Genomic DNA, 19,375 nt, shown 5'->3' on the forward strand with positions numbered 1-19,375 from the left:
CTTTTATTTATTTATTTAATTGAACCCTATAATACCCAATTTTTTGACTCTGAACTAAATATCATTTTTCGTCTTTTGAAATCGATTTAAACATGTTTTGGAGGATAATTCTTTTTTAATTCGTAATTTTGTGAATTTCGGTTTTTGATTTTTCTGATTTTTATTTTTGAACATCCTCACACTTTTGATTTTTTCCTGAAAGCCACGAATTTAGATTTTATGATTATTGTTGAATTGATTTTTTTTATTGGGAATTCTATTTTCCGTGTAATTTTAAGGTAAACTAGCTGTCCTGGCACACTTTGTCTTGTCTACTGCAATTTTTTGACGTTTCATGTCCTTAGTCAAGTCCAAGTCCCCGTTCAAAAAAAAAACATTTTTAAAAACTCTCAACTTGTGCATGTTTTTGCCTCATAAACCTTCCTTGGCTGAAAACTAACACCGCTAGCCATCATGGTTTCCCATAGCGAAAATCATCATGACTACAGGTCGCAAGCCCTGGCAAAGTGTGGAACGTTTTGATGGCTGTGATCCCTGACCATCATGTAATCAAAATCCCAGGGATACTCAAGTGACCATACTGTTGGGTTGTGGGGGTTGCGTGTGTGGGGTGCATATATTGACAAGCATTGCTATGGATCGTTAGGGCTGAGTAGGAGCGGGGAATGGATCTACGATTGCTGAATAGGAAGCAATCAGTGAAGTACTAGATTGAAAGTAGTGAGCTGGATTTTTGTATGGTGAGATGATCAATTCTCCGTTTCTGCAAAGAAATGCTGCAAACAGCGTGGGTTATATGATTTCTTGCCTAATTTGATGCTGTTTGAGCAAAACTTTGGGTAACTGTGTTGTTGTATTATTTATTTCTTGCAACTTCAACAACACAGTTACCCAAAGTTTTGCTCAAACAGCATCAAATTAGGCAAGAAATCATATAACCCACGCTGTTTGCAGCATTTCTTTGCAGAAACGGAGAATTGATCATCTCACCATACAAAAATCCAGCTCACTACTTTCAATCTAGTACTTCACTGATTGCTTCCTATTGCGATAATACCTACTGGCATAGTCGTGGTTTAACAGTGGTGGCGCCGCTTTTCGCTTGTGTTCGGCCTAGCAGGTTTGTTTAGGCGGTGCGGATAGGTCTGTATGTACTTCGTACGTGCAGTGCGTACGGCTTCAGCATTGTGGTTACTTGGGTAGTGTAGGATAATTGGGTTTGGGACTGAGGAGGTCGTCATTGATTCTGCCGACACCATTGAGTGCTCATTGTTGGCGGTTGTGTTGGTGACGATTTCTTCAGCTTTATAATCTCATTTATACCACGCACAAACTTTGGGAAGAGGGACTGCTTTGTAATGCAAGAGAGGTATTTAAACTCTGCGTTACGGGTTGGGTGAGGTCATGCAGATAGAAGCAACCCAGGTGACCGTGCGGCTCGTGTCGTGATGGATGCATGAGTGCAGTGTGCGTGGGGTGCGCTACCCTGTGGGTGCAGTTGAGTCCGGGTTGGTGTGGAAAGAGACCCTTCTCTACCCTAGATCGGTTTCGGTTGTACGGGCGGGGTAGTGTTTGTCTTATTTGTGACGTGTTGTGCGTGATTTGCGGCCCGAGTTGCGTGGTTACTTGGGAAGTATTGTGCTCTGCAATCTAGATTTTGGTTTTAAGGTGAAGCTATGGCTGGGCTGTGCCTCGGATTTGTTGGGCGTAGGTCGGGAGAGCTGGTGGCGGTTTGTGCTGGAGGGTTTGCTCGATTGGTTATTCACTGTTGGTGGCCAGTCAATCGACTGTTCGCGCAGCCTGTCATTTGGTTCTTGGGGTTTGTGCTCTCGAGGTTCGGGGCGTTGCTTCGTTATATCTTCACTTTAATACTAATATTCCTTGTTTGATTAACTGACTATTATGTCCAGGCGCTTAACTCATTCTATTTCATAGATTGCCAGATTTAAGGGTAATGGTTCAATAGGGTGTTAGCAATCAGAGTGGATTAGAACGAGTTGGCGCCTACAATACACCAACACTAACACACATACACCAATACTTACACGCACACATGCACCTACAACTAGCTGTAAAAGACCAGTGGGCGGGACAATGGTGCCTACCCAACAGTTGTAGGTGTGGACAGAGATAACCAGGCAGCAGGAAGAATCACTCGCGGAGAAGGAGGAAAAAGGAACTTCGGATCAAAGAAACGCGCACATCCGATTGCTACACAACTTAGCTTTATTCTGCTTCTGTATCGAGAGGTTAACAACTTTGGAAAGAACAAATGTTGCCGCTGTGCTAGCCGGCGCTCACTTACACACTAAAAAGAGTCCAGTCATGTTTGTGGATACATTACACAGTCAAGATAATAATTATGGAAGGTGGTCATTGTCACATTTCTACACTCCTCCTCAATGATCACAAACTGTCACTTACCGGTGAGGCCGGTACTTTCCAACATCTTCCAAAACATAGTAGTGCCCAACGGTTTCGTCAGCGTATCCGCTATCATCCTGTCTGATGGGCAGAACTCCAACTTCACGACACGTTGATCGACCAAATCCTTGATGAAATGTCGCTTCGTATCAATGTGCTTCGATCTCTTACTCGTTCGTTCCGTGTTGATGAAACTCAGGCAGCTTTGATTGTCCTCGAAGATTGTCGTACATTGCTGCGCTTGCCCGAGGTCTTCCATCAAGCGACGCAGCCAGAGGAGCTCCTGGCACGCCTCGCTTAACGCCACATACTCCGCTTCCATTGACGAAAGACTGACGCATGCTTGCTTGTGACTAACCCATGCGATCGGTCCTGTTCCGAAGAAGAATATGTATCCGCTTGTAGACTTTCGACTCTCTTGGTCACCTGCCCAGTCCGCATCTGAGTAGCCTTCGAGTGACCACCCTTGTCCAGGTCCGAATTCCAGCCGGTAGTCTAGTGTACCCTTAAGATATCTGACTACGCGTTTCGCCGCTGTCCAATCCATTTCAGTGGGCCCACTTACTTTTCTTCCAAGCAGGGACACACTAACTGCCACATCTGGTCTTGCGTTCACCGCCACATACAGGAGGGCACCGACCAAACTGCGGTACCGTGTAATGTCTTCGAACGGTTTACTGTTGCTGTCTGACTTGATGTAGCTTGGGTCCATTGGTGATTTCGCCGGATTACAATCCTTCAGGCCGAAATTCTCGATCATGCCATCGATGTAGCTTGACAAGCGTAGACTGTAGAATCCTCCATTGCAACGGACTTCCTGGCCTAAGAACTGTTTCACTTTTCCAAGGATCGTTATGTCGAAGTCCTTCCGCAGTGCCTGAAACACCGCCTCAATTGCTGCTGCATCGGTACTCGCCACCAAAATGTCGTCGACGTAGACAAGAAGATATACCGTCTTCCCACCTTCACGCCGCACATACAAGCAGGGGTCCGACTCACACTGCTCGAAATTCAGCTTCAACAACGTTGCGTGTAGAGCACGATTCCAACAGCGTGCCGACTGCTTAAGTCCATAGATGCTCTTTCTGAGCCGGCACACCATGTCCTCTTTACCTGCGGCTTCATACCCAGGAGGCTGTCTCATGTAGATCTCCTCCTCGATTGTTCCGTGTAGGTACGCTGTTTTCACATCCAGGTGCTGCAGGATCATCCGCTCTTTTCCTGCTACAGCCAACAGCGCTCGCAATGTTTCCTGTCGCGTAACTGGAGCAAAGACGTCCACGTAATCGATTCCGTAGCGCTGGTTGTAGCCTTGTGCTACCAGCCTAGCCTTGTGCTTCACTATTTCACCGCTTTCATCACGCTTTATCTTGTATACCCAGCGTGACCCGATCACTTTCCTTCCCTCAGGTAGACGAACCAGCTTCCAAGTCTTGTTAGCTTCGTGCGATTCAATTTCCGAATCCATCGCCTTCTTCCATTTCGGGATTTCCAATGCCTTCCGGTAATCTGTTGGTTCAACTGAAGCGAATTCCGCAATACCGACAACGAAGTCATCGTATCGGCTCGGTAGGACACCTCTTGTTTTCCGTTGATCACGCTGCACCGCTAGCTCCTCCTGCGGGCGCGCCGCCGGGGGTTGCGCCGCTGGTTGCGGCTCCTCCTCTTCACGATCGTCATCATCTTCTGCCGAATTCCATCCTTCCGAATCACTCATAGCTTCGCCATTCTCCGCGATTCCTCGATCCGACGACTTCAATCGAATTTCGAAAGAACCGTTCAAATCTTCCGGCACGGCTTCAGATTTCTTCTCACTTGGCCGCTCCGATCCATTTTCAAGCTGGATGAACCTTGCACTCAGCGTCACACGATTTGTAGCCCGATCAAGGAAACGATACCCTTTATGGTCCTCGGAATAGCCAACAAAAGTCAGCTTGATAGACTTCTCATCCAGCTTCGATCGCTTTGCATCAGGTACATGCACATAGGCATCGCACCCAAATACCCGGAGATGTTCAAAACGAGGTTTACGTCCTGTCCAGAGTTCATATGGAGTCTTCGATACAACCCTGGATGGCAGCCGGTTCTGCAGGTAGGCCGCCGTCATAACAGCTTCACCCCAATACAGCTTTCCCAAACCAGCATCCGCCAACATACAAATGGCCATCTCCTGAAGATACCGGTTTCGCCGCTCGGCGACGCCGTTCTGCTGCGGAGAATACGGCGTCGTGAACTGCGCTTCTATGCCTTCTGCCTCATAAAATTCCCGAAGCTCTCGGCCGATGTACTCGCCACCTCCATCTGACCGGATGGCGAGCGGCTTCCGACCGAAACGATTCTGCACCCAGCGAACGTACTGTTGGATCCTGGCAGAGGCCTCCGATTTCTTCTTCAGTAAGTACACGGTTGTGTACCGACTATAATCGTCTATGAGCGTCATCAAATAGCGGTTTCCGGATGGCGTAGTGGTCTCCATTGGTCCACATAGATCAGTGTGGATCAATTCCAGGGGTTTCGTCGTCTTTCTATCGGTTATCGCGGGGAAAGGCTTCCTCGCAAATTTCCCTTTCAAACAGCATTCACAAACGATGCGAGCCCCACAATCAAGTAAAGAGAATCCACTTACCAGATCTTCCGCTTCGATCCGCCGCAGCACTTCTGGATCGCGATGGCCAATCCGACGATGCCAAGTGTGCTGGCACCGCTCATGATGTTCACCGTCCACTTTCAATGAACGCTCATGAATACGCAACCGGTAGAGGTTGCTCACCTTATCTCCGACCACCACTGTATCACCATCTGCATTCTGGATCTCACACGCGTGGTTGTCATCCTTCCGATACCGCTGTTTCTTCTCATTTTCACAACCACTTTTCTTCGATTGCAGCTTCTTGCAGTGCTTGCGAAAATGTCCCGGCTCTTTGCAGAAATAACACACTTTCTCTGATTTACTTCCACTCGCATCGAGCCGCAATGCTTTCATATCACTCGACAACACTTCACTTCTCTCGCGTCGCTGGTTGTATTCATCCAAAAGCCGCGCTTTTACCAACACAACCGTCCAGTCCTCGTCCGGCCGGCACTGCAGGCTTTGCACCAAGCTCCGGTAAGACGGAGGGACACTACGAAAAATCATTGCTATTTGCAACGATTCGTCCAAATTTTGTCCTGCAGCAATCAACTTATCGAACAAATCTTCCATTGAGTTCAAGTGTTCTTCCATGTTTCCATTTTCGGCCATATTTGCACTGCACAGTTGGTTCAAATAATGCACAACGGTAGACATGGTTGCTTTTTCGTGGTGCTGCTGCAGAGCATTCCACATCCCACAAGCACTCTCCGCATTTTTCACCAATTTAAATTGGCTTTCATCGAGAAAAAGTCCAATATTCGCGCGAGCTTTCCGATCGCGGTTCGTCCACTCGGCGGTCACCGGTTCCGGCTTCGCGACACTAATAACTTCCCACAAATCCTCCTTCTCAAGCAACCATTCCATACGTTGCTTCCACGAAGCCCAATTGGTTGGGTTTAACTTGGGGAACACAATTTTCGCTCCGTCCGCCATTTTGCAAAACACCGTCGGCGACGCGCGGATCGAGCCCGGAAAATACCACTCGCACTGTTCTTCTCGAAAAACGTTTCTTTTTCAGGTTCAGCACTTTTCGTCACTTCTCCTGCACTGGGGTCATAACCTGTGGACAGAGATAACCAGGCAGCAGGAAGAATCACTCGCGGAGAAGGAGGAAAAAGGAACTTCGGATCAAAGAAACGCGCACATCCGATTGCTACACAACTTAGCTTTATTCTGCTTCTGTATCGAGAGGTTAACAACTTTGGAAAGAACAAATGTTGCCGCTGTGCTAGCCGGCGCTCACTTAGGGTAACGGTCGAATTTTGGACCCCTAGAGGACATTAATTTGAATGTAAGCTCAAATCAAACAGATTCAGAGGGTATTACACACAATGATAATGTTGACATGACCGTAAAAGCCTCCACTTTCCGTCAAAAATACCCACAAGGTCATTTCTGGCTGAAAATTTGATGAAAATAACTGATTTTTGAAGCACCAGTTTTCACTGTTTTGGACACCCCAATGTATTTTGGACCCTCTTAAGTATATATTTTGGACACTCGGTGTTTAAACCCGCTTGAAACTGTTTTCGAAGAATCTGCCACTTGGATATGCTGGATCACATCTTAATTACTTGATTGACAAAGGCTGATTAGACGAACTTTGCGAATTTAATGCGCTAGAATGATAAACGTTTTTGTTTACATCTGCAAGTTTGCCCAGTACCACTTTTTCTTTTCGTAAACAAGCCGCGACACTCGCACGGATGACGATATTACCAAAACATAATTTCAAGGCAAATAATGATATTTCCAGTGAGGAAATGATTGCTGTGCGTGCAGAACAACCTAATTTAGCGAATGATTCTAAAAATGTTCGTCATCTCTTCTTTAAATCTGTGAAAATTATGATAATACGGCCCAGGGGGTCCAAAATATATGGGGGTCCAAATTATATTGGTTACCCTACACACTAAAAAGAGTCCAGTCATGTTTGTGGATACATTACACAGTCAAGATAATAATTATGGAAGGTGGTCATTGTCACATTTCTACAGTAGGTGGGGTGTTTGGCTTAGCTACATGACTTGGTCCGGCAAGCCCATAAACATCAATTGGTAGACGTATTGCCTAGTGAAAAGACAACGCAGATGGGCGAAAGCCAGGGGATGCGTTGATAATAGCAGAATAGCAGAATAGCAGAATAAACCTTCCTTGGCTCAAAACTAACAAAACAAAACTTAGATGACAGAAATCGGACCTTCCGTTCGCAAGCTATGCGCGGTCCCACGTATGCCACTGCATTTATACATATATACTACTAGTTGTCCCGGAAAACGTCGTACTGCCTGCCTACTGTGTTTTTGTCACACAGCTCCCTAGAGAAGTCACCCACAACTTAATCTGTATGGGAGCCCCCTTTTCCAGAGATCGAAGGAGTCTCACACTATGCTAAGAACCTTTCGCGGTCCCAAAAGTACTCACATACAAAGTTTCACACCGATCGGTTCAGTAGTTTCCGAATCCATATGTGTGAAGAATTAGCCTAAGTTAAAATCTTAAAACTGGTTAAAATTCACGAATAAAAAGAAATTAAAGAAAAAAATGCAAATCCACAAGGGTCAGACAGACAGACAGACAGAAAGAAATTATTTTTTATATGTATATAGATAATTTAAGAGTGTATTCGATTCCCTTAAACTGTTTTACTATGATAGAATGATTTGGGAAAAATTAAAATGTGTTAATTCAAGACCAACAATTGACAAGGCCACATCAACATTGCGTAAACCAACACGTTTCTGTCGACTTAGGGGCTTCTGGGATCCACCCACGCATCTCACCACCATTAACAGTGTAACCGTTGGTTTCAAAGTAAGGCATTGGCTTTGCCAAGTGCATATGGCGAGCGTACCTCCTTTCAAATACACCGTGCCCATTGAGAACAACTGCCGCCACCTAGGTGTGAATTATTATGAATTCATTTTCTAAACATTTATTAGGTCAACTAAATTTACACTAATACACGGAAACTCCAATGTTCGAAAAATACATAATTCTCGGGATGAGTTAAAGAGGGCAGGTCCATCCATACACGGAGCCTAGGAGTTATTCCGATTTGACGGATTCCATCTTTCTGGCTCAAGACTTCGAGGGAATTAGAAGTGCGCGGCGCGTTAAAATCCGACATTGTTAGCAAGTTTGTTAGTAGCTTATTCTAAATTGTTAGTTGGAAGATTTTAAAACTAAGTGTTAGTAAAAAGGCGATTAAAGGGTGCTGTGCGGAGAATTAAAACCGAGCGCGTTCAAGGGGAGTACGCAATTCGGAGTTGGAAAAAGGCCAAGGTCGGCCTTTTTCCGTTTATTAAGGCAAATTCGGGGATTGTATCTCTGGATCATCTGTTGGCAAGGACAAGTGCACCGGAAACCGCTTGCTAGTGGTGATTTTCATCCCGATCCCTGAGCCAGAAATCAGCCCTACGAGTACTCCAGTGGAGACTAGCGTAGAAGAGGGATTCCCGAAGCTAGCACATTGTCCCATTGTGAAAGACCGGCAGAAGTTCCATTGTACCCTGGAAGTGGCCATTTTGGATACGAAGTACACCTCCATTTTGGTCCGCCATTGCTCTGCGACGACGCCATTGGAAGCCCGCCAAACCTGCCAAACCGAAGGCCAATCATCACCGTCGGTTCGTTTCCGACCTCCCTGGCATACCACCGAGTGTCACCGAAGGCCAAACACCGCCGTCGGTTCGTTTCCGACCTCCTGGACCTCCAGCCGAAGGTCAGCAAGGGGCCATCACTACCGTCGGTCCGTTTCCGGCCTCCCCAGCATCCGCTCCCGAGAGTCACCGAAGGGCCTGCAGTAGGTTTGTGTCCGACCACCCACAGCATCCGAGAAAAACCGTAAGTCGCGCTGGTTATTTGTATATTGTAGCATGCATGCGAAAAACTCTTTTAAGAATATTTGTAGAACCTTTAGTTAGGGCAACTAATGGTGATCACGAAGTAGGAAACCATAGGATCCCAAAAGGGGATAATAAAGCCTAATGCCTAATAGTGCTATTAATAAATGTAGCTTTCTCTATTAAAATAGAATTCAAGTTTTACTAGGTTTCACACATTCCGGTTGATTTCGTTATAATTCGATGCAGATTTCTCTAAACTTGAAATTTCTCACCCCTCGTTTCCTGAAATCTTTCCATAGATAGAAGAAGTTAGGTCGGTGTAATCACTAGGCTTCAACCCTGATTGATGAACTCCTCTCCATTCATTCAGTTCATTTAGAGTTTTATGTTGCTTTCTATGCTGCGGAGAATTAGCTGTTCGGTTGTAAACAAATCAGCATAAAACGACCCTGGGAGTTTTTCTATTCTCGTTTGGAGCAAGGGAAGAGTTACGAGGAGTTACAAATTGGCGCCCAACATAAAAGTTACAGCCACTTGTCATCTGAATACTACCTCACAGTAAAAAAGCGAGCCAACATCTCTGACCCCCATTGTGCGTTGAACCCCATTTTGACAGGTAAAAGTTTGTAAACAGTAAACTTTTCAGGACCACACTTGAAAAGCGCGAAATATTTTCCGCAACAAAAAACAAAATTTTCAAAAATACTAGGAGAAATATGAAAAAAATGTAATTTTGTTAGCTGAAATATGTTACTATAACTAAAAACGTGTTCGAATTAGGTCATAATTGGGGCTGCAAAGAAAATTTTTTGTTGAAGAAAAAATATCACTCGTAAATTACGCCTAAATCAAATGTTTGACCTGAAACAGATGCTGACTTCAGAAACATGGCCGAATAGCAGCTGGTTGAAAAGTTAGCATTACATAATTTTGTTTATTTACAATACGGTTGCAAAATCCCTCCGCACCCGTACGAGGGAGGAGAAAACAGAATACTTCTGTTTTGATTTTTGTTTGCGTTCTTTGAACGACAAAAGTTGCGCTTGTGATTCAATAGGTTATCAAATTTACTTTCAGAGACCCCCGGTTGGTCAATCAAATAGGTTATCAAATTCGCGTCGATCGGCCCCTGGTCGAGTAAACAAATTTCGGATTAGTTTTGGTGGCATGTTTATGTTTTAGGAACGATTAATTTGCATGTTATTGGAAACCAGGCAGTGGAGTTTTCGCGGTTTTTGGAACATTTCGGAGGTAACAAGTGAGCCCTAGAACTACAGAGGCCGTTTTTAAAACCGTCCTGGAGTCCGGTTAAGTCAAATCGTGACTGAGAAGGGTGAGTACTGCTGGATAGAAGAGTGAGTCTGGACAGGGCACAGACGTTGATCTGGCCGTGGTTCAAACACTTGTTACCACCGAAAAGTTGTAAACTCCCGAAGCACTCTCAAGCATGGAATCAGAAATAGGAGTGAAATATAGTACTCTTCTGGTCCATCACCTGGAAAAGGAAGAGGTCGAGTTCGAATTAGAGGTTCGGGCAGTACCATTTGAGAAGAATGAAAGCCTAGCTGTTCTTCGAAGACGTTTAAGAGAAAAGCTGAAAAAGGAGAAAGGAGATCACAAGGACGTTGATTTTGAAAACTGTGAGGGTAGAACAGTAGATGGAGAGATCGATCTGATAGACAAGAACGTGAAGGAAATTAGCGATTTTCTGGAGAGAAAGAAAACTTTTGAAGGAGTCAGGGAGGCACTGAGAACACGCCTGGTGCATTACTTCGCCCGGTGTTCGGCTATACAAGCGATCGTGGAGAAAGATGAGGATTTTGAGGACATTGATAAACTTTTAGGTACGATCCGACAATTATATAGCAACTATTTCACGATCTTCACGCCAATAGACTCGATTCGAAAGGAGGTGATGTTGCAAATCTCGAACTCCTTGACACAGTTACAATTAGGTCAGGCAGGATCATCGAAGGTTCCAAGCGTGTCCAGAGAGACCCAGACGGACGATACAGAAGTAGGAGATCATGAGTTAGATAAACAGAGGAGTAGAAGTTCGGCAGGTAGTCTGGCAAGACGCCAGCTTCGATCGACTTTACAAGACCAGCACTCATCTGGCGGTCACAGCAATAGCATTCCTTTGTCAGGTTTACTATCGAAACAGCGAGGTTCGTATCAACCAGAGCGAGTGTTACGACGAATTAGGCTTTCCGGTACTCACGTTGATTCAGAACCAGTTTCTGATTCTTCGCTCTCCGCTTCCCCACCCAGACGATCGAAGTCCAGACCGCAAAGGTCAAATGCAAGGCGTAGTAGACCCGTTTCTGAGTGGAAGTTGCGATATGATGGTAGAGATGGTGGCCGGGAATTGATGAAGTTTATACGAGAAGTAGAGTTTTTTGCGAAGTCGGAAAATGTTTCGGATGAAGAACTATTCCGATCAGAGAGACCAGACGGACGATACAGAAGTAGGAGATCATGAGTTAGATAAACAGAGGAGTAGAAGTTCGGCAGGTAGTCTGGCAAGACGCCAGCTTCGATCGACTTTACAAGACCAGCACTCATCTGGCGGTCACAGCAATAGCATTCCTTTGTCAGGTTTACTATCGAAACAGCGAGGTTCGTATCAACCAGAGCGAGTGTTACGACGAATTAGGCTTTCCGGTACTCACGTTGATTCAGAACCAGTTTCTGATTCTTCGCTCTCCGCTTCCCCACCCAGACGATCGAAGTCCAGACCGCAAAGGTCAAATGCAAGGCGTAGTAGACCCGTTTCTGAGTGGAAGTTGCGATATGATGGTAGAGATGGTGGCCGGGAATTGATGAAGTTTATACGAGAAGTAGAGTTTTTTGCGAAGTCGGAAAATGTTTCGGATGAAGAACTATTCCGATCAGCGATTCACCTCTTTTCAGGTCTGGCTAAACTTTGGTTTATGTCAGGGGTCGAAAATGAGGAATTTAGAACATGGAAAGAACTGGTAGCGGAAATGAAGAAGGAATTTTTGAGCCCTGATCACGACCACGTAAGCGAGGTCAGAGCGATTGACAGGAAACAAAAATCGAAGGAAAAATTCCAAGATTTTTTCTTCGATATTCAGAAGATCTTCAATTCTCTGACGAAACCCATCTCCGAGAAAAAGAAGTTCGAGATAGTATTTCGGAATCGGAACCTTAGGGCAGATTATAAAGGCCATGTGGTAGCCGCTCAGGTTGACAACCTCGCAGATCTCAAAACTTTCTGTCGGAAACTTGACGCCACTTTTTGGTTCAAGTATGAAACCCGAAATCAAGATGACCAGGTAGCGAAAACCCGTGCTCAGGTGAGTGAATTAAAAAGTCACCCTAAATCCAAAATGTATGGGGACGGAACTCGCCCTGAGAAAGGGCGAGCTCCACCTAAAGATTCCCGTAAAACGGATGAAGAAAATACTTCAAAGAAGGCTTCACAAGAAGAAAAACCTTCTGAGAAAGGGGCCGTCCCAAAAGGTACTCCTGATGGTTTACAGGTGTTACTGGAAAAGTATAAGCCTCCTCCACCTGGCACTTGTTTTAACTGTCGTTTACCAGGTCATCATCAAGCCGACTGTGACCGTCCCAAGCACAAATTCTGCTATAAGTGTGGATTCTTCAATGCGGATACTAAGTCTTGTCCTTGGTGTGCAAAAAACGCCTAGGCACCCGTCTGGCGGGGCAGATGGTTGCGGACGAAGTTTCGAAACCCCCGAATGATTTAAATTTAAATCTGCTACAGGAAGGCCTTAGAGCAGTAGACAGCGACGAATACATGCACGTTTCCTCGCTGGAGATTAATGAACATTTTTTGAAGATGGTCAACGATGATAGACCATTTGTAAAGGTAGACCCAAGCAACAAAAAGTTCGGATAAAATAGCATGATTGGGCTTAATCAGCTATCCGAAGGAAGATGAAAAGCATTCTATTCAGCTCACTTTTTAAGTAATTAACCGAACTTGAGTTCACAGAAAGTACACTTGTGTCACTGAAAGGAACGCTATTCAGCTTAAAAATAAGCTTCGAAAAAATGAAAAAAATGTGTTTAGTCCTCAAAAGTAATTTATTATTAAGGAACATTAGTTCATGTGGAATCCAAATTGACTAATATCTTGAAATAATTTTTGATGTTTTTACTTACTGAGATTTGAACTCGGGTTCTCCTCGTTGAAAGCCGGTGCCTAACCACTACTCCATGTATGTGTTGTTAGGCACTGTGAGATTTTACTCAATGTGCTGATATCATATAGTAGAGCTCAATCAGGTTCGCGTGTAAACTTTCCCTGAACTTGGAATACTTTTTGAAGTCAAAAGTTCGAAAGAAGTTCACGCGGAACTTCTTGTGAACTTACGCAGTTTGACATTTTCAATTTGTTGTGGTTCGTAGTGCAAAGCAATAAATTAGGGCCAGTGTGTCGACTTTAAGAAAAGATTATAAGTTTTCAGCTTGGTTTCCAGTGACTACGATTGCGTCGATTACCGGCGTGCTGCAGCGACAAGTGAGACGGGTGTGAAAACATCCAGCAAAGCTGGAAAATTTTTGTGCGCAGCCGAAAAACCCCCGGCGGAATCCTGGGGGGAACAGTTGTCCGCTGCGTGGGCAGCCTTTGAGCCACACAATACGGATCCTTTGCGTTGATTACAAGTAAGTACGTTGAAATATAATAGTGGAACAAAGTGTACTTGTGAAATTAACACAAGCTGTGGCTGCTGGGCTCGATTTACGAGTGATTTAATTGAATGAGAACTTCTCCCCGGTCCCGCTGTCGCCGAAGTTCAAGTGAAGTTCACTTTTGGTACGATTAATAGTTATCCGAACTTTGAGTAGTAACACACCAAGTACCAAACAAGTTCGAAACGGAACTTTTCAAGTTGTTGGAATATGTCCAACTTAACTTTATTTGAGTTTTAAAGGCACGCATAAGTTCAACATGAGTTCGGTTAATATTTGATTGAACTCTGTTTTAAAGTTCAACATAAGTTCTTTTGGAACATTTTTTCGACTTTATTGTCGTTTTGAAGAGAAGTCAGAAGCTTGTACATGTACTTCCAAGTTCATAAACAATACAAGAGTAACTTTTTGGAGAATTAAGTTCAACGAAACCGGAATTGAACCAAACTTGAACTTCTGAGTTCGTTCTTCAAGTGGAATCCGAACTTTTGGTTGCTTGGGGATATTCTAGGTATTCCGCGAGTAGGTTTGTTAGATAGTGGAGCGAGTCGAAGCGTTTTAGGTTCGGGGGCTAATGACCTTATTAAGGCATGTAGATTAAACTTACGACCCGTACAAATAGACATTACAACGGCAAGTGGCCAAAAATTGGATGTTACCGGTTGCGTAGAACTGCCAATCTCCTTTGGCGAAGCTACCAAGATAGTCTCAGCGTTAGTAATTCCTTCCGTTAAACGACAACTGATTTTAGGTTCAGATTTCTGGCAGTCGTTTGGGATAGTGCCCACGGTTGTTCCCTCTAATGGGTCTACTTCCGTAGAAGAACTGAATGAACAAGTCGTCGAGTCTATTTTAACGGAAGAGCAGTTAGAAAAATTAGAAGAGGTCAAGAAATTGTTTAAGCCAGCCGTAGACGGTCAACTTGAGACTACTTCAATGATTAATCACCGGATTGAATTGTCGGACGAGGCGAAGAAGCTTCCTCCGGTACGTATTAACCCATTTCCGACATCTCCCATCAGACAAGACAAGATTAACGAAGAGCTCGATTCTCTGCTCCAAAGTGGTATAATTGAAAGGTCGTATAGTGACTGGGCACTACGACTAGTCCCGGTAGAAAAGCCAGATGGCGCGGTTCGGCTTTGTCTAGATGCCCGTAAACTCAATGAGCGTACGGTCAGGGACTCTTACCCTCTCCCTCACGCTGATAGAATTCTGAGTCGACTGGGTCCCAGTCGCTACATCTCTACGATAGACTTATCGAAAGCCTTTTTGCAGGTGCCTCTACATCCGCGATCTCGGAAATATACAGCGTTCTCAGTTTTAGGGAGAGGGCTGTTCCAATTCACTCGTATGCCCTTTGGCTTGATTAATAGCCCCGCAACCTTGTCGCGGTTGATGGACCGGGTTTTGAGCGGAAGTGAATTGGAACCAAACGTGTTTGTTTATCTCGATGATATCATCGTGGTAAGCAACACGTTTGAAGAGCACCTTGACCGGCTTAAAGAGTTGGCATCTAGATTGAAAGCAGCGAACCTATCGATTAACGTGCAGAAGTCCAAGTTTTGTGTGGCAGAAGTGCCCTATTTGGGGTTCATTCTGGGCCGAAACGGACTTCGGCCCAACCCCGACCGAATCGAGGCCGTTATGAACTTTGAAAGACCGAAATCTCTTCGGGCCTTGCGAAGATTTTTAGGAATGAGCAACTATTATAGGCGATTCATTGCCTCATTCAGTGAAATTGTTCGCCCTTTGACAGACCTCCTTAAGGACCACCCAAAATCGGTTAAATGGAACGAAGCCGCGGAGGCTTCCTTTCGGAAGATCAAAGAACTACTAATTAGTGCTCCCATTCTATCCAATCCCGACTTCTCGCGTCCATTTAGCATTCACTGTGATGCTAGTGACTTAGCGATTGCCGGGGTGCTAACCCAAACGTACGGAAAGGTCGAAAAACCGGTAGCGTATTTCTCCCAAAAGCTTAGCACGGCTCAACAAAGGTACGCAGCTACCGAAAAAGAGGCCTTGGCAGTCCTGAGTTCCCTGGAGAAGTTCAGGTGTTATATTGAAGGTTCCCGGTTTACTGTCATTTCAGACGCGTCAGTTCTAACGTTTATCCTACGTAGTAGTTGGAAGACATCGTCTAGATTATGTCGGTGGAGCCTAGAGCTCCAAAAACACGACATGGAGATTAAGCACCGCAAGGGAGTCGACAATATTGTCCCCGACGCTCTTTCAAGAGCGGTAGAAGAGCTTCAGGTACAGGCCGCAAATTCAGACTGGTACAAATATATGCTTCAGAAAGTTCAAGAAGATCCAGAGAGCTTCAAGGACTTTAGAATCGAAAATGGGATCCTTAAAAAGTTCCTAGCAAATCCAGACGATTTAGATTATCGTTTTGAGTGGAAGATTTGCCTTCCTTCAGAGTTGAGGGAACAGGTTTTATATGAAGAACATGATGAGGCTGTGCATATGGGTTCTGAAAAAACCCTGGCCAAGATCCGTAAAAGGTATTACTGGCCACAGATGGCCAAAGACATCAAGGCATACGTCCAAAAGTGCACAATATGCCAAGAAAGTAAGCCGAGTACTCAATCGCAACAACCGATTATGGGGCGACAGCGAGTAACCACTAAACCATTTCAGATCGTGGCACTAGATTACATTCAATCATTACCGAGAAGTAAGTCCGGACACTGTCACCTCTTGATTGTAATGGACCTATTCTCAAAGTACTGCCTACTGTTTCCCGTTCGCAAAATTTCGACACCCTCTGTCAAAAATTTTGGAAGAAAACTGGTTTCATCGGTATGGCGAACCAGAGTATTTGATTTCAGATAACGCCTCCTCCTTCCTCTCAAAGGAGTTCAAAGCCTTTCTTGAAAAGCACCGTATTCAACACTGGGCCAACTCACGACACCACAGCCAGGCAAACCCCGTGGAGAGGTTGAATCGTACGGTCAATGCCTGTTTACGAACGTATGTAAAGGAAGATCAAACCTTGTGGGACAGTCGAATCTCAGATGTAGAATACGTATTAAACACCACACCTCACAGCTCAACTGGATTTTCACCATATAAAACCATATTTGGACACGAAATCGTAGGTAGAGGGGACGAGCATAGAGCGGACAGAGATGAGGAAGACGTTTGGGATACAGAAAGGCTGAAAAACAAATTGAAATTAGATCAATCTATTCGAGATCTCGTGATTAAAAATCTACAAAAACAATACGAGAAAAACTCACAACATTACAATTTGCGCCGTAGAAAATTTGCACCTGTGTACGAAGTTGGCCAACAGGTGTACAAGAGGAATTTTAAACAATCCTCCGCGATTGACAAATTCAATGCCAAACTAGCCGCATGCTACGTTCCTTGCACAGTTAAAGCGCGGGTGGGTACCAGCTCCTATAGGGCACTGCATGAAACTCTCTCCTTCTCTTTCACTCTTACAAAAATTTTGTAAACAACAAGGCCAAGAAACGTCAAAATCCCATACAAAATCAAAACAGTGCAGTGGCCTATAGGGCACTGCATGAAATTCTCTCCTTCTCTTTTACTCTTACAGAAATTTTGTAAACAACAAGGCCAAGAAACGTCAAAATCCCATACAAAATCAAAACAATGCAGTGCCCTATGAGGTGATAGATGACTCAGGAAAGTCCTTGGGAATCTTCTCCGCTGCCGACTTGAAACCACGTACCTGAAAAGAAAAGAGAAAAGTAGACGATTATCAGCTAGGTTCGAGGGATTTTGGTCAATGAAAATTGACGTAATTAGTAGAAACACTTAGCTGAAAAGGTAAACAACGTCCTGGTACTGCAGACCGGGCAAAACACTGATAGGAAGCAAATCTGAAAAGGAAGAAAACAGAAATCAACAATAGTCCATTTTACGAGCCGATTTTATGAATGAATTTTGACAGGAGATAACGTCCAATAACCCGTGAAAATCAATATCATCATCAACATTGTTGTCACTTCGTAAAATGGCTCATTGTTATTGTCGCGAATGAGCAGATAGATCAGAAGCATTGGTAGGTGATATACTTACAACAAGGCTGAATTTTCTTATCTCACGGAAAGTTTCAATGGTTGAAGCACCGACGAACCGACGTGACAGATAGAACAAACAAATTCAAATTTGTTGTCCGCGACGCCATGATGAAAAATAGCCGAACACTACCGCCATCTACAAAACGGTTCGCGTTGGTTTGCTAGCTTGATCTCAAACCCCCGTGTGTTCATATAGGAACAGGTTTGCGTCTGCGCTGATTTGACAGAAGGGTTCGCTCGTTTTATTGGTCGACCGTTAAATTGAGGAGGGACAGTTTTGAATCACCACTGTCACGTCGGTTCGTCGGTGGTTGAAGTTCCAACAAACACGAAAATGCCATCAAAACCGATTAATGGACAAATTTATCCGAACTTTAACCCGTTTACGAGCGCTCGAACGATAGAAATTTTCCGCGGACCGACGAAATTCGAGACAAGTTGTTTATGTAGTCTGACAGTTAGTCAGAAGAGAGCAAAGAGTTCATGCAATGACAATTCGTTTGACAGCAAGAGAGTTCATCGATTCATTTTTACACTTCCCGAGTAGGAAGAGATGACTAAGAGGAGATGAAAAAAAACCCAGTATGAGAAGTAAAATTTGGTTTTTACCGAGGGTAAAAAGGTTTTTCTAAGACTTCAACTGGTAGAATTAATTCAGATTTGATTTATTACTTTTCTTTCACCCGGACGGAGGGGTATTGTAACCGTTGGTTTCAAAGTAAGGCATTGGCTTTGCCAAGTGCATATGGCGAGCGTACCTCCTTTCAAATACACCGTGCCCATTGAGAACAACTGCCGCCACCTAGGTGTGAATTATTATGAATTCATTTTCTAAACATTTATTAGGTCAACTAAATTTACACTAATACACGGAAACTGTAGTGGCGCACCCCTCGTGTGAGGAAAGAAAGTGTAGAGATTAGGATAAGCAGAGTAGCGTGGAGAGGAAGAAGAAAAGAGTGGGGGATTTTGACTGTGACCACCAGAGAGTACGCATGTGAGTGAAGAACGCGATTCGGAAAATATATTGTTTTGTGTGATTAAAAGGTTTTAATTAAAGTGTATTTATCCGAAACTGGTACATCTGGCGACGAGGATAATGGAAAAACTAGTAAGTAATTGAAAATTTTGAAAAAAGTGGAATTTCCATCATACTGTTTATGCGGTTCGAAGTGAAAGGGGGCATAGCCTCTGAATGAAATGAGGTTAAGTTTCATGCTATTCGATACGGATTAGGTATCGAGTCAGTTACGCTGTTAGAAGCAAAAAAAAATGGAAAAAGTGTTTGATTTAGACCAGGCCACGCACAAGTAGCAGAAGCACACATACTAAAGGACGAAAAAACAGGGGGTGTAGTGCACTCTGAGGAGTGGGAAAGAATTCTGAGGAACGAAAGACGGTACCGCTATTCAGAAGGGAAACTTAGAACTCTGAGGAGTTGGAGAAAGTTTTGAGAAACTTGACTGTGGAATACATTGAAGTGATACGGTTGAGCGTGAGCGCAAAACCAATGAAAAGGGCAAACTTTGAGGAGTTGAGGAGATTCTGTAGATCGTTGAGAAATTTGGAGGTTAGACTCTGAGGGGTTATGGTGAAAATTTGCTTGTGCGTGTGCCGTTCGATAGAAATCATCATAAAAGAGAAAGCCTATAAAAAAAATCTTACGAATATTCAATTAGATTGTTTGTAGTGGTAATGAGACGATAGTCAAGATATTGCTGAAAATCATA

General features: G+C 44.2%; 1 protein-coding gene across 1 annotated transcript; it reads left to right on the forward strand.

Annotated features, from left to right (window-relative positions):
- Nucleotides 1–184: 184 nt before the first annotated feature.
- Nucleotides 185–14,166, forward strand: LOC134288994 (uncharacterized). Its single transcript, XM_062854976.1, has 2 exons — nt 185–2,118; nt 7,057–14,166. The coding sequence occupies exon 2, from the start codon at nt 10,352–10,354 to the stop codon at nt 11,384–11,386; it is 1,035 nt and encodes a 344-aa protein (XP_062710960.1). The 5' UTR covers nt 185–2,118; nt 7,057–10,351; the 3' UTR covers nt 11,387–14,166.
- The last annotated feature ends 5,209 nt before the right edge of the window (nt 14,167–19,375 follow it).

This window comes from Aedes albopictus, chromosome 2 (genome assembly GCF_035046485.1).
Source record: "Aedes albopictus strain Foshan chromosome 2, AalbF5, whole genome shotgun sequence".
NCBI lineage: Eukaryota > Metazoa > Arthropoda > Insecta > Diptera > Culicidae > Aedes > Aedes albopictus.

Bases quoted from the DNA above. Each gene is read 5' to 3' on its own strand.
- LOC134288994 (XM_062854976.1), top strand. From the start codon at position 10,352: ATGGAATCAGAAATAGGAGTGAAATATAGTACTCTTCTGGTCCATCAC.